Here is a 15895-nt window from a genome sequence, read left to right as displayed (position 1 = left end):
TTTGTAGTTAGAAATTTATTTCATAGCTTGAAGAAACATGCTGTTTGGCAGTTTGCTGGAAAACAGACTTGCTGTCTCACATTTCACTTAAACCCCCCGCCCCCCCCCACCTAGAGCATTTGTGAGTCAGGTCTACCTAGGGCACTGCGTTATTTGCCATTACTCTCCTCAGCGTAATTAACCATGTCCGTGCGTCTCCCGCACCAACTGAAATGTATCGTCATCGCCACGACCACTGTAAGTGCTTCATGGCTGACAAACCACTCAACGTGGACTCAGTCACGTAAACCCCCTGCAGTGGCTGTAGTCATCACGATTGCTCTTTTGCCATGAGTTTGTCTGGGGCCGTTTCCTGGTGGACCCGCATCCTTCCACATCCCATCTCTAACCTACCCACCAGTCTGTGTCTTACCATCTCTTGTCTCTTGCATGTCAGATGGAAACTTTAAAGTCTGAATAATCTCTCAACCCCACAAAACTCAAAACATGTTGCTTCAATTTAATACTTAATTTCAGTTCTAAAGAGAACATTTTTGAATAATGTGGACACTACTATTCTGAAGGGCTATATAAATGTGTGAAAAACCCACAGGTTCACAGTGCCACAGTTACATATGCTTTAAGGGGACAAAAGTGCTGATTCACGCAGATAGATACAAGGATCAGTCTTAGTTATGTGAAATATGCATTTTTCAATGTAAGTTTCATATGATCCCAGTCATCTCTTCCTTCTTCCTATTGCTTCCAGGGCTCTTAACTACCTAATTTGTTTTCCTGCCTGAAAGGTGCTATTTAAAAGAAATAACGCATTGAGTTAATTATTGATGGGCTAGGATGACTTTGAAGAAGAGAGATCCTTTCTCTACTTGACACCAGAAAACCAGGACTAAGAACTTAAAATCAAAGTAGATCAGTTTTTCCAAACATAATAGATGATACAATTATTAGAAATAAATGGGCTCAGGTACATCAGTTATTGTCCACCTTAAGTTTAAATATTGTGCAAGGGACAGTTAAAGAATAAGCTCACTATGGAAGCCCATGTGGACAAAATCTATTCTCATAAATGTAAAAATAAAACTGATTAAAATAGTATTTAAAATTTAATATAAAATATATTTCACAATGTAGATATTACCAAGACTGATGAAGTCTAAGGCTCACAATGAGATCAGAATTTATGATCCACATTAAAATCATAATCTAACCATTAGGAGTTTACCTGCATATGACTTTGAAGTATTTATTATTGTTGTTGTTATTGTTTAATCTGAGTCCAACTCTGCAACCCCCTGGACTGCCAGGCTCCTCTGTTCATATGCATTGGCAGGCGGAATCTTTACCCTGAGCCACCAGGGAAGCCCATCAAGTGTTTATTATGCTAAGCCACTTGAGTCGTGTCCGACTCTGTGACCCTATGAACTGTAGTCCACCAGGCTCCTCTGTCCACGGGATTCTCTCCAGGCAAGAATACTGGAGCGGGTTGCCATTTCCTCCTCCAAGGGATCTTCCTGACCCAGGGCTTGAACCTGTGTCTCTTGCGTCTCCTCATCGGTGGGCAGGTTCTAAACCATAACACCACCTGAGATGTTCCAATTGTAATGGCTGATGTAATTGGCTTTTTAAACATAATTTTAACTTAGAATACCTTATTGGACTGAATCACACTCAAGTAATCTAAAATGTACAGTTAACTTTGTAATTAAAAATGTCAAATACCTTTGTCTTTCAGCTTTGTATGAGCTAGTAAGGTCATCGAAAAGCTTGCCATTCATCTCCATGAGGGTTTTCAGCACATTGTACACCAGTGCTACAATGGTCCTAAAAGGAAACAAGCCAGTGCTGGGTTACTGATGCTACTAACAGATGGGAAATGTATCACTATCATCTCTGAAATGGGTTTGACACTGACTATCCACTAGTGAGGATAAACTGAAGCTCAAGAAGTTGAGTAATTTGTTGAAGGTCACCCAGCCAGTGGTAGCAGAGATAGTCTATCTGATTCCAAAACTCACGTCCTTCCCATTGTGTCATGCTTGGGTTAAACCCTAAAAATGTTATGGCCAGCTTCCTGTCTGCTCTAGAGTCTGATTTGATGATTTAGTCACCAGGTTGTGTCTGATTCTTGCGACCCCATGGACTGTAGCCTGCTAGGCTCCTCTATCCATGGGATTCTCCAGGCAAGAGTACTGGAGTGGGTTGCCATTTCCTTCTCCAGGGGATCTTCCCAACCAGGAATCGAACGCAGGTCTCCTGCACTACAGGCAGATTCTTTACCAACTGAGCTATGAGGGAACACAAGGACTACTCTAGAGTCTACAATCACAAATCCTGAATAACAGCATTAAAAGCAGCTGGAAAAGATGCAATTACTATGACTTGTAAGAAGAAAAGTTGACAACAGGATAAGGATGTTACAGAATTTAGAACATACGTAATCTAAACATCACTGACGCGACCCTGAGCACTGACGCTTCTCCCTGGGCTAAGCCAGCTGAGATGTGAGCCTGGATACTGGCAGAATGTCATACCAGACAGTCCTTAGATTTGCAATTCTAAACAAAAATTAAGAACATGCAGGAGTTCAGAGTTTTTAAGGATAAGCCACCCCATTCTTTTCATTTGGCCCTACAATAAACCTTTCTCTGCTACAAACAAACAAACATACAGACCCACATATATGTACAACTTCATAAAACTCACTGCACAATAGAACCATGTGATATTAACCTTGGGAGTTCCAAATCTATAGGTTTCCTATGTATGGGTTATGAGATCAAATGACAAAGACATTAGAAAAACAAAAATGACACAATCAACATAAAAGACACTTACGGATTCCAGTGTTCTTTGGAGATTTTGTACAAACTGCCAAACATAATTGGCAGAATTTTATCAATATTCTCTTCAATCAAACTAAGAATATATTCATTGTTCCAGAAGTACAGTGCCCTTTCTGCAACCTAAAAAAGACATTCAGAAACATCAAAACTAAGAAAAGTAATAGTGTAAAATAAAAATGGCTTCACTGAAAACACCATACCTGAAAATGAGAACTGGATACACACTTGGATATCTGCTTAAAAAGGGGCTCTTCAATTTTTTTGAATTGTGTTGGTTCAATGACATCTAAGATTTCTTCAATTTCTCCTAAAAACATCACCTAGGTTAAAAAAATTTTCTTTTAAGAAACATAATATGACAAATTATATGATGTTAATATAGAAAACACAAATGAGAAGGTTAACAGTGGATGAAAAATACCTTGACAGTATATGCAACTTACCATAATGGACAGCTCTTCCACCAAGTTTCTCTAAACCCCGCAAAACAGTGCCCGCTTGGTAGGTAGTGGTGGTGATACCCGCAACCCAAGGAAGCACAGTTTATAGCCCTGAGATTGAAAAGTTCTAATAAAATGCACTGTTTTTGTTAAACCAAACTCACCTCTTTCTGACTGCATGTTTTTGGCCAAAATTTCAGCAATCCTCTGATCACCTTCAAGAAAGGGAAAAATCTGGCATGAATTAAGCAATGAAGCTGGCTAACCTCAGGAAATTTTAAATAACTGTCATAATATCAATATTCATTCTGAAGTAGCAGAGTATTATTTAATACCTCTGCATCTCCCCTTACTCTGCTCAGCTTTATTTAGGCTTTCACCCATTCAACAGATACCTGTTGAGTACCTTTGTACCAGATACTGCTCTACATCAGGGACACATTGATGAACAAGACGAAGATGGTCCCTGATTTTCACAAAGCAGGAAGACTGACATAGTTAGCAATTAAACTTATAAATGAATAATTTTAATAGTAGTAAGGGCTACTTCCTACTAAGTATGAGATAATGAGTTGGTGGGGTGAGGAAGGGAGGTTATTTTATGGAAAAATTAAGGAACAGATAATTCCTATTTTTTAAACCATCATGAAGCACCCCCCAAAAGCCAGAAAGCTTCCAAATTTATTTCATGGCTAGCAGTTTTGATAAGCCAAATACAGTGAGACAAGAAGTCATGAAATTCAAGTAAACACAGTTGTAAAAATCTGTATTAAACTGAATGTAACAGTATATAGGAAAAGGAGTATGTATTGTCACCCTGCTATATGCAGAGTACATCATGAGAAATGCTGGGCTGGAGGAAGCACAAGCTGGAATCAAGATTGCCGGGAGAACTATCAGTAATCTCAGATATGCAGATGACAAATCCCATGGATGGAGGAGCCTGGTGGGCTACAGTCCATGCGGTCGCAGAGTAGGACACGACTGAGCGACTTATCACCCTTATGGCAGAAAGTGAACAAGAACTAAAGAGCCCCTTGATGAAAGTGAAAGAGGAGAGTGAAAAAGTTGGCTTAAAGCTCAACATTCAGAAAACTAATATCATGGCATCCAGTCCCATCACTTCATGGCATATAGATGGGTAAACAGTGGAAACTGTGGCTGACTTTATTTTGGGGGACTCCAAAATCACTGCAGCTGGTGATTGCAGCTACGAAATTAAAAGACACTTACTCCTTGGAAGGAAAGTTATGACCAACCTAGACAGCATATTAAAAAGCAGAGACATTAATTTGTCAACAAAGGTCCGTCTAGTCAAGGCTATGGTTTTTCCAGTAGTCATGTACAGATGTGAGAGTTGGTCTATAAAAAATTGATGCTTTTGAACTGTGGTGTTGGAGAAGACTCTTGAGAGTACCTTGGACTGCAAGGAGATCCAACTAGTCCATCCTAAAGGAGATCAGTCCCGGGCGTTCATTGGAAGGACTAATATTGAAGGTGAAACTCCAATATTTTGGCCACCTGATGTGAAGAGCTGACTCATTTGAAAAGACCCTGATGCTGGGCAAGATTGAGGGCAGGAGGAGAAGGGGACGACAGAGGATGAGATGGTTGGATGGCATCACCGACTCAATGACCGTGAGTTTGGGTAGACTCCAGGAGTTGGTGATGGACAGGGAGGCCTGGCATGCTGCGGTTCATGGGGTTGCAAAGAGTCAGACATGACTCAGTGATTGAACAGTATATTAACAGAATAATACTATCTACCCCATAAGTTATTCCAGAAATTCCAGAATGATTCAACTCATTATAGGTTAAAAGGGGTGAAAAAAACCTCAAGAACTATATGATCATCTCAAAAGATTTTGAACAGTTGTTTGATTGACTATATATTTTGATAACAATTTTGTAAGCTTGAACTAAGAATTTATCAGAAACCATCAGTAATCAACTTATATACTGATTCCTGGAAATAGGCAGTAAAACATTTGGGTGCTTTGGTAGAGGTAAATCTTTGACAGCCTTTTAAGTAAGTTTATATTACTGGTCTCATCCAGTAATGAACACTCATTCAAATTAAAACTGGGGAAGAACACTGTTCTGGAGCCAATCCAGTAAGAAAAATTTGATAAATAATGCTGGAAAGAAATACCAGAATTATACTTACTTGCCTAAATGTATAAATATTAAAAGAACTGAAAAAGTACTAAAATGAGTAGGAAAATTCAGTATGTGGTTAGATAAAAGATAAATATATAAAAATCAATACCTTTTAAAACAAAATGTTATAATAATCAGATAATTAAAACAAGGTATTACCACGGAAACTGACAGAAAAGATATGACATAGACGAGTGTCTAGACAGACTCAAGTATATACAAGACTTAATATATGACAAAGGTGGCATTTCAGCTCTGGAAAACAGCTAAATTAGTCAGTGAATTGGTAACTTGAATCAGTTAGAGAAAAAATTGTCGCTCCTGTGGGAGGCAGATGCCTGAAAGAATCTCCTATGGTCCTGATTTCCTGAACTAACCCTCTTGTGTAGCTGAGCCCTTCCCTTAAGTGTGCACTGGCCTGGGGACTTGCTTCTAACCAACAGAATGTGGCAAAAGGGACAGAATGTCATTTCGATGGGAAAGTTAGAAAAGATGTGACTTCCACCTTATGAACAGATTCTCCTGGGCCTTCTTGTCTTGCAAACTTTGATAGAGCAAGCTGCTATGCTGGAGAGGCCCATCATGCTAAGTTGCTTCAGTTATGTCCGACTCTGTGCGACCCCATGGACTGTAGCCAGCCAGGCTCCTCTGTCCACAGGATTCTCCAGGCAAGGATACTGGAGTGGGTTGTGCTGCCCTTTTCCAGGGGATCTTCCCAACCCAGAGATCAAACCCATGTCTCTTACATCGGCTGCACTGGCAGGCAGGTTCTTTACCACTAACACCACCTGGGAAGCCAGACAGGCCCAAGTACCAAGGAACGGAGGGTGGCTGCTCGCCAACTCCCAGTTAGGAACAGCAGTCCAACAGTATGTGAAGAACTGGATGCTACCACCAACCATCACGTGAACTCAGAAGCAGCTCCTCCTTCATCTGAGATTTTACCCGGCCAACGCCTTGACTGCAGTCTTATGAGAGACCCTGAGGCAGAGGACCCAGCTAAGTCGTGCCTGGATTCCTGACTCACAGAAACTATCCAATAATAAATGCTTGTTGTTTCAAGCCACTAAACTCTGTGACAATTTGTTATGCAGCAATAGAAGACAAATACAATTTCTTAACCTTGTCACACGAAAATTTCAGTTTCCAACAGTGTGGTGGGTTGAATGGTGGCCTGCAATCAGATATGTTCATGTCCTAATTTCTATGAAATCTATGAACGTGACTTATTTGGAAAATGGGTCTTTACAGATATAATTAAGTTAAGGATCTCAAGGTGAAATCATTCCAGGTTATCTGGATAGGCCCTAAATCCAAAATGACAAGTATCCTTGTAAGAGATAACGCTGGAGGAGAGACAGAAGAAGGGGCAGCAATGTGATATTGGAGAGATGCAGCCACAAACCAGGAATGCCTGGAGACACCAGAAACTGGAAGAGGCAAGGAACCGAACCACCCCCAGAGTGCCTGGCAGCCCTGCTGACACCTTGATTTTGGACTCTGGCCTTCAGAACTGTGAGAGAACACATTTCTGTCATTTTAAACCATCAAGATAGTGGTAATTTGTCATGGCAGCTCTAGAAAAACACCATAGATGGAATAGTTTTTTTTTGTAAAAACTAAATCCGTTAAATAACTAGAACATGATACTAGAGAGTGTTTTTATAATCTCAAAAGGTAGAAGGATTTTACTTAGCATGACACCAAAGCCAGAAGCTATAATGATGAATAAATTACCCAACATTAAAATTTTTTTTTAGTTCTTTAAAAAGGCAAATATTAAGAACAGTATATTCAAGTTAAAAGGAAAACTCCAAATGGTTAAAAAAAATACTTGCAAAACACAATAGGCAAAGGCTTAAAAGTAGGGAAAGGACACAGAAATATAAATGACCAATAACTTTATAAGAGTATGGCTGTGATAATTTTTAAAATCCAATTAAAATATTTCATGCCTATTGGACTAGCAAAATTTAAAATAGTATTCAGTACCGGCTGATGTGGGGAAACAGGCACCATCACACACTGTACTCTGACCCAGAAACAGGTTTTAATTTCAATAACTTGGTTTATTAAAACTGTTACATACAGTAAACCTTATCTTTTCTTGGTGTGCAGTTCTGAGGATAATTTAATACACATATTAAGATTTTTTTTGTAAGCAACACTATAGACAGGACAAAGAATAATTTCAACACACTAAAACATCCCCATACCCAGCAACATGTTAATAACAACAAAAACTCCAATAACTCAAGTGTCCATGAATTGAGGATGAATTAAATATGTCAATCCATACAATGGAATTTGATGCTACCAATGAAAATATGAAGCAGACTAATATGGCAAGATATCCATGTTACACTGAGAGGTAAAAAAACCCAGTCAGCATTTCCCACTGTTTAACTTTACACATAAACATACATGCAGAAAAAATTTATAGAAATGTATTCACCAATCTGTATGGTTATCTTTAGGCGAATTTCAAGGAATTCCTTCACATTATGCTTTATGGTTTTGTCTTATGTGAATCAAATTAACACATTATTTTGATAAATGGATGTAACAATAAAGTCATTTCCATTCTGGAAAGTAAGATAATTTCAATACAAGATCTAGGAACACGAAGAATGTAACAAACCAACCAAACCTCTGACTTATTTACAATTTGTAGGAAGCTTTGATATGAATGCCAGGCTTCTAGAAAATGATTATTAGGGCTCAAACCCAAGTACTATGGCCATAATTTTTGGTGCTAAGATGGCCCAGAATAGTAATTGCAAGATGTCTATTATCTGCAGATCTTAATGTACTGAAAAATATTTTCCTTTGTCAACTTGGACATTTTACCTCCTCATGCTGCTCCTATTGCTATTAACTCACCTAACTCAAATGTCTGGCCCTCATCCCTCTCCCTAACCTTTCACTCTTTAAAAAGAAATCAGCAATCTCCCAAATCCACTCCATATTAACTTAATCATATTTAATGCATATCTGTTTATTAGCCACCATGCATAAACCATATTATGGGCTTTCTTTTTCTAAATTCTAATATGTTATGGATTTCTATTAAGTTTTAATTCACTTTAGAGGTTAATGTGGTTTCATGTAAGTATTGGGCTGCTAATTCTATTTGTCTTTAAAAACTGTTTTTAGCTATTTCAGAAAGAACTGCAAATCTAAAAAGTCTAAAGCTCTAAATATCAGTGAGCGGAAAAATACCTTTTGTTCCTTACACACACAAAACTCAAGTCAAAGGAGGACCAAGTATGTAATTTTTGCAAGTGCCCCTAGCCTCAGAAAGTTCTAATATGAAGAAAAGCACATAATTTAAATCCTTCAAACCCTGTGCTATTTGTCAAGAACTCTATTATTATAAAAAGAGACACATAATTTAAGACACATAATTCATGAGAACTTGCCATCCCATTCTTATTCTTCAAATACAGATTAACCTCACTTTTCTTCTTCCAAATGATTTTAATTTAAAATATAATTATCTACTATTTAGATTTAGAATACCTAGAAAACACTCTCTCAGAATATTTATTTCACCAAGGTTAAAACGTTGTTTTCTAAGTGTTTATCCTTTTCTGTTTCTCCCTAAACTTATCTATTGTTTTTCTTCAATTTTCATGGTAACATTTTTATTCTCTCCTGAATCTTTGTATTAATAGATAATTAGCAAGCAGGAGAATTCTAAGACTGAATTGCTATGCTGATTCATAAAGTAAATTATCTTTACTCCAAGATTATAGCTCAGTCACTAAAGATAAGGAAACACATGGTTTACCATAACTAAGAGGGAAAATCCTATTTCTAAAGATAAAACAAAATTCAAGGAAATAGTTTTGGAATCCTTACAGTATGTTTTAATGTTTTAATTTTAAAAGGTGAATGAAGATGAAAAAGATTACCATTGAAGATAATAAATTATTTCACTGTAGTCATCTGAGCCTGTCATCACACATCTTAACTACTATATATTAATTTTAACCTATATTTAAGTTATTTAAGACACATAATTCATGAGAACTTGCCATCCCATTCTTATTCTTCAAATACAGATTAACCTCACTTTTCTTCTTCCAAATGATTTTAATTTAAAATATAATACTACGACTGTTTGGTAGAGCTATAAGAGTATAAAGGAAGCTCAAATAAAATGCTATGATGTAGACCAAAAACATAAAAATAAGTAAAACACTTACGGGTTCTGTTAATGTTGTATCTTTCTCCAGGAACTGTACAACACAGTAGGCTAGCTAAAATGAAAGGGACAGTTTATAAATGTTACTGAATGAAATAACGTTTAGTAATGCAGGATTTTTATATTTAGCTAACAAAACTACTTCATTTTAATAAACTTCCGTTTATGGCAATATATAAAAATAAATAAAAATAAATATACCCATAATTATATAAATAACTTCTACTTAAAAAAGATGTCCTTTTTTCAGTAGTAACTTCTGAATATTAAGTTAACTGAAATATTAAAGAAAATGTAGTTGGGCATATCAATCTTTCCATATTACTGAGGCGGTAGACCAGTCCTTTGGGGAATTAAAAGTAACTGTCTTTGTCTTATAAATCAAAAATGTAACCATAGCCCACTAAACAGATAGATAAATAAAGCTGAGTGAAATAAGACTAGTGCTAACAATAGTTTTTTAGCATGTTTCTAACATGTATGCCTATGCTGATATGATATTCTCTGAGTGTTAATAGAAGAAACCAAAATCATTCTCTAACTAGGTCATGGAGGCTAGACAGAACATTCTGCAAATATGTGGGATATATTCAAAGTCACACAGTTAATTAGTTCAGGGCCTGGACTAGAAAAGAACTTGATTTTTCTTATGCCTATACTTAAAATGCATTGAGCTTATTTAAGAATACTAAATATCATCACGCTTTAAAAATTATGATATAATTAAAAATTTGCTTTGGGCAACTTACAAAGCAAATTGCTTAAGTATACTTAAAATTGCCACCTCAGTATTTCTCAGTTTCTCTGCCTTTATATCAGTTTTTGAAACAATGTTCATTTCACCTGAAATCTGCTACTTACCTGAGCATGAAACAAAGCTAATCCTTTTGCAGTATGCATAGGAATAAGAACCTTCATTAGAAATTGTTTATGTTCTGCTTTCAGTGGCAATGCAAAGCCATTGATAATACTGGAGGGAAAAAAAGGCAGGGGAAGGGTTACGTAGTTACTACTTTCTTTCTAAATTATTACATCCCCAAGTACATAGGAACTGCTTTGCTTCAGGCCTAGTGTTGAATGACTTACTTATCTGCAACCTAAGTTAGACAGACTATCACTAGGAAGCCTGTTCCTCTAAGTCACGCAATGGTCCCAAAAGAAAATGAGAACTGCTAATTTAATGTCCCAGTAAGAAATTCTACATTTTCTATAAAGCCTATCACTTATTGATGCCTTTACTTTTCTTCTCTAAAGTACAGGAGAGTCAGTATCACAATATTAGAATTTTCAATATATTCTGAAGTAAATGGGTAGTTTCTCTTACTTTTATTGAAAGTTCTGAAATTAAGAACAGTTCTCTCCATAATCATGCCCTAAATATTAACAGAGGAGACTAAAACCATTCTTTAAATAGAGGGTCTAAACTCTCAGGTTGATACTGCTATGTGGTGAACAAGAAGGCAAAAAAGTTCATAGAACTAAAATCAAAGGCTATAGATTCTTCTAAAAAGAAAAGATGTATGGGAATGGTCCATCAACATTGGAACAAGAACTCCTGAAACGTCATCAAAAATTCACTATAGCTTATTTCATCTCTTCCCAATCAGATCCTGGAAATTTCTGAGGCGGTCTGGCAAGATTAGGCATAAAATATGCCACAGTTTCAAAAGCAGGAAGTCTACTCTGAAACAGATGCTTTGTGTGGCACTACTTTAATATGCTGACCCCCTAAAAAGCTACAGTAAGAATTTAGTTGAGAAATTATGCCTTATACTGTATATTCAAATTATAAAATGTGAAATAATTTCTCTAATCCCAGCTAATATTTTAATACACAAAACATTCAAAGTTACTTAATTCTTAAAAAGAACAAAAAACTGACTTACCTTCCTAAAATTTCAAGGAGTTCAGCAACACCATTGAAATGTTCTGTTTCATATATAAACCTGAATTTAAAACAAAGATATAAAGAAAAATATCAGAAAACTAAACTGAATGAAAGATGCAGGAAGGTACAAAGATTAAAGCAAACCCCCCTAATCTGAAGCACCTACTTAATGATTTCATTTATAAAGTAGTCAAGAGAGGGCGCACATATATTTAATTAGCTTTGTCAGAACATCAACTGAAAATACTTTAAGAGCTATTGATTTAAACAGTATTTATACAGGATTTTTTAAAACAAGTGCTGAAACAGACAAATTCTTCTCTCAATAAAATTTAACCATGAATAACATTTGTATTATCTATTAAAAACTGTCATTAGTACTATCCACATAGATGAGAAGTTACAAGAAAAAGTTAGATGCAATCAAACGATATCCACAAAATAGGCTAGAAATGACTCAACTACTATCAGTTAAGTTCATAAGTTTCAGACATTAAAAACTAACCTAAAGAAACTGGAATAAAAAAATATGGAAGGGAAAAAAGTGCTATACATAAAACATACAAATAATATACCTGAGGAAAATGTTGTTAATTTGTTTTCTGATGAATGCTCTTAATCCAAGAAATTTCCCATAAATTCGATGTAGAACAGTCTTCAGGAAGTCACGTTCTCTGGGATCTTCACTATCAAAAAGCTCCAGGAGCTTTAAAAAAAATCTGAGAAATTACTTTTTAAAAATAATCGAGCTAACACTTCACTCTAATTTTAAGATAACCCACAAAATCTTTAAATTTTTTACAAAGACTCTGTGCCCTATCAGATTAACTTTATTATTGCTAAATAATGGCACTAAAGAATGGCACTAAAGCTCACAGAGTATTTCTTTTATTTCATTTTGAAAAAGAATGCACAATAAATCAAATAAACACTTCAAAAAAAAGTGCAATTTTTTTTTTGCCTTCCTACTCATTTTAAAATTCTGTCCTACTCTTGGCTACTAAACATAGCTTATAATTTTAAACTGTTGAAATCTGAGATTTTTTTTTAATGCTTTTAGAATCTTAAGCTTGTAGATTGCAAATTGTTAAATAAATAAGTTTATATTACTGTGTTTTAAATAAAAAGTTGGATTTTCTTAGCAAAAAATATAAATCTATTTATAAAATACAATTACCTATGAAGTCATCAAGGAATTTCATGTTCTGTACTTTGGGACTGTTATTAGATTGGTGCAAAAGTAATTGCTGTTTTGCACTGTTGAAACCTGCTGTTTGATATTGGAATACATTTTTAAGTAAATGTGGTTATGCTATACATCATTTTAATGTGTGTTTCTTGCTTTATGTTTTTTTTGCTAATAAAAGCCCAATGACTTATTACTTGCTGTTTATTTCATATTTATTTCAGACTATGGAAATGATGTTAGACAAAACGCAAACTTGAACGATTTTTCTATTTGAGTTCAAAATGGGTCGTAAAGCAGCAGAGACAACTCACAACATCAACAATGCATTTGGCCCAGGAACTGCTAACAAATGTACAGGCCGTGGTGGTTCAACAAGTTTCACAAAGGAGATGATAGCCTTGAAGATGAGAAAGACAGTAGCTGGCCACTGGAAACTGACAGCGACCAGTTGAGAGCAATATTGAAATGGATCTTTTTACAATGATATGAGAAGTTGCTGAAGAACTCAACACTGACCATCATACAGTCACTTGGCATTTGAAGGAAATTGGAAAGATGAAAAAGCTCAGTAAGTGGATGCCTCGTGAGCCGACCATAAATCAAAAAGATCGTCATTTTGAAATGTTGTTTTCTCTTATTCTATAATACGTCAACGAACCACTTCTCGATTGGATTGTTGATGTGTGACGAAAAGTGGATTTTAAACGACAGCCGCTGATGACCAGCTCAGTGGGTGGACTGAGGAAAAGCTCCAAAGCATCTCCTAAAGCCAAACTTGCACCTCAAAAAGGTCATGGCCACTGTTTAGTCTGACCCACCACAGCTTTCTGATTCCCAGTGAAACCATTACACCTGAAAAGCATGCTCAGCAAATCAATGAGATGACCAAGAACTGCAATATCTGCAGTCAGCTTTGGAACAGAAAGGGCCCAATTCTCCATGACCACGCCTGACTGCAAGTCCCAAAAGTTGAATGAACTGGGTTACAAAGTTTTGCCTCATCCCCCATATTCACCTGACCTCCTGCCAACGCACTACCATTTCTTCAAGCATCTCAACAACTTTTTCAGGGAAAATGCTTCCACAACTAATAGAGGCAGAAAATGCTTTTCAAGACTTTGCTGAATCCTGAAGCATGGATTTTTACAGGAATAAACAAACTTATATCTTGTTGGCAAAAATGTGTTGACTGTAATGATTCCTATTTTATTAATAAAGATGTGTTTAAGCATAGTTATAATGATTGAAAATTCACGGTCCAAAACTGCAATTACTTTTTCATCAATAATAATTACTGTCATGATAGGAAGCTCTGAACCTTAAAGGTTTTTTCCATTTTGTCTTTAATTATATGCAACTGTTAGTTTGTGTACCTCTTCTACAAGAGTGCGTGTTCTTTGAGAACCGTGATGACGTCAGCTCTAACCCTAACGTGTCTTGCTTACTGTCTGCATTTGCTGTTTGCCAGACTATTCAGTGCTGCATGAGGCTCCAGCTAAAGATGTCCATAAAGCATGAGAATTTGTATTGTTATACCTAATTAAGTCACTTCAAATCATTCTAATTAAAATAGCTAAACTATTCACTTAAGACACTCAAATACAAGTTTCTGATGTTGAGTTTACTTGGAAGATATGTTTTGAAATTAAGAAAAGCAATCCTTAATTATTCAGGTCACTACGTCTAATTCAAGAACAAATATAATGCAATACAAGTTGATCCTCGGGGTCAATGTGAAATATTAGAGAACAGTTGTTAGCTAAGTAGAAAATCTATTTAAGTAAATATTTTGAAATATTATAATCTAAATAAAATAATTTGTTTTATATAATCACATTTATCATCTATTATATATAATCAAATCCTGATTGTGCCATCTTTTAGCTCTGTAAATTTGGACATGATCTAGCTTTTTATGTGACAGCAGATAAGGGCAGTGCCTGGCACATAAAAAGCACTAAATAATTCTTAACTTCCTCCTTCAGGAAATGATTTGAGCACAACCTGGAATTATATACTTGTTTTCTTCTCCTGCAATAACAAACGTCCAAATTTATACTTCAGATTTTTCTCCTGTACCTCTACATCTTAAACTTACCACCTAATTAAATAATTTCAAAATATAAAAGCTGAGAAATGTCATAGTGATATTTATTGAAGCAACACACTAAGAATACCTCAGAGCAGTGATCTGTGAAAGACAGTGATGTAAACTGTTAGAAACAAATAATGAGGCCTTGTCTTCTCGGATAGTTCAGGAATTTAAAGTAGACGGTAGAAAATGGGTCCTATCCTACCAGTTTTCTTCCTGCTGCCCCCCAAACCTACTGAATAATCCACCAGCTAAAATATCTCAAACTCCAGGGTGAAGAAGCCCTACAGCAATTGTTCCACTCAACCTATTATCTTAAATACAATTTAACACAGCATTACTAAAGTTCCTTTGCTATTGCTAAGTCACTTCAGTCGTGTCCGACTCTGTGCGACCCCACAGACGGCAGCCCACCAGGCTGCCCCGTCCCTGGGATTCTGCAGGCAAGAACACTGGAGTGGGGTGCCATTTCCTTCTCCAGTGCATGAAAGTGAAAGGTGAAAGTGAAGTCACTCAGTCGTGTCCGACTCTGTGCGACCCCATGGACTGCAGCCTACCAGGCTCCTCCATCCATGGGATTTTCCAGGCAAGAGTACTGGAGTGTGGTGCCATAAAGTTCCTTAATACACTGTATTTCTTCTATAGCACAAGAGAGCTACAGAAGGAAACATGCATTCATCTCTAATACCAAAATAACAGAGCTCCATTTAATGACTGTTTCTAACTTGGTATTGAAATGAAATCCACACTTTACAGTTAACACACACCTAGTATTTCGTCATAGTTTCTGAAGAACTACATGAAAGGTTAAAGGACAATGACAATGTTCTTCATTTATCAGTACTTCACAGCACTAGTGAAAATACTTTACGTGGTAGCTATAGCAGATGACCAGAAATTAACTCCAATACGTGGAACTCATGAGCTTTATCCTAGGAGACACATAATGGTGGGAAGAAAGCAGCAAAGGTCCTTGTAATGTTTTTTAATCCTGGCCTCAGCACTTCATTGCTACCCTTCCACCCGTCCTCTGCCTTTCTTTAAAATGCTAATTACTTTAGAAAAGGAGAGTA

General features: G+C 36.3%; 1 protein-coding gene across 2 annotated transcripts in view; it reads right to left on the bottom strand.

Annotated features, from left to right (window-relative positions):
• Positions 1–15895, bottom strand: part of PPP2R5A (protein phosphatase 2 regulatory subunit B'alpha) — a 75310-nt gene that overhangs the window by 1220 nt on the left and 58195 nt on the right. For both annotated transcript variants that reach the window (XM_040263122.1, XM_040263121.1), the window contains exons 5-12: positions 12117–12247; positions 11540–11599; positions 10515–10623; positions 9655–9708; positions 3448–3498; positions 3044–3163; positions 2836–2963; positions 1720–1821 (exon numbers count right to left, since the gene is read on the bottom strand). In XM_040263122.1, coding sequence (XP_040119056.1) covers positions 1720–1821; positions 2836–2963; positions 3044–3163; positions 3448–3498; positions 9655–9708; positions 10515–10623; positions 11540–11599; positions 12117–12247 — 755 coding nt within the window. The remainder of the gene's footprint in view (positions 1–1719; positions 1822–2835; positions 2964–3043; positions 3164–3447; positions 3499–9654; positions 9709–10514; positions 10624–11539; positions 11600–12116; positions 12248–15895) is intronic.

This window comes from Oryx dammah, unplaced genomic scaffold (genome assembly GCF_014754425.2).
Source record: "Oryx dammah isolate SB20612 unplaced genomic scaffold, SCBI_Odam_1.1 HiC_scaffold_21, whole genome shotgun sequence".
Lineage (NCBI taxonomy): Eukaryota > Metazoa > Chordata > Mammalia > Artiodactyla > Bovidae > Oryx > Oryx dammah.
This window is presented reverse-complemented; position numbering and strand designations above follow the sequence as displayed.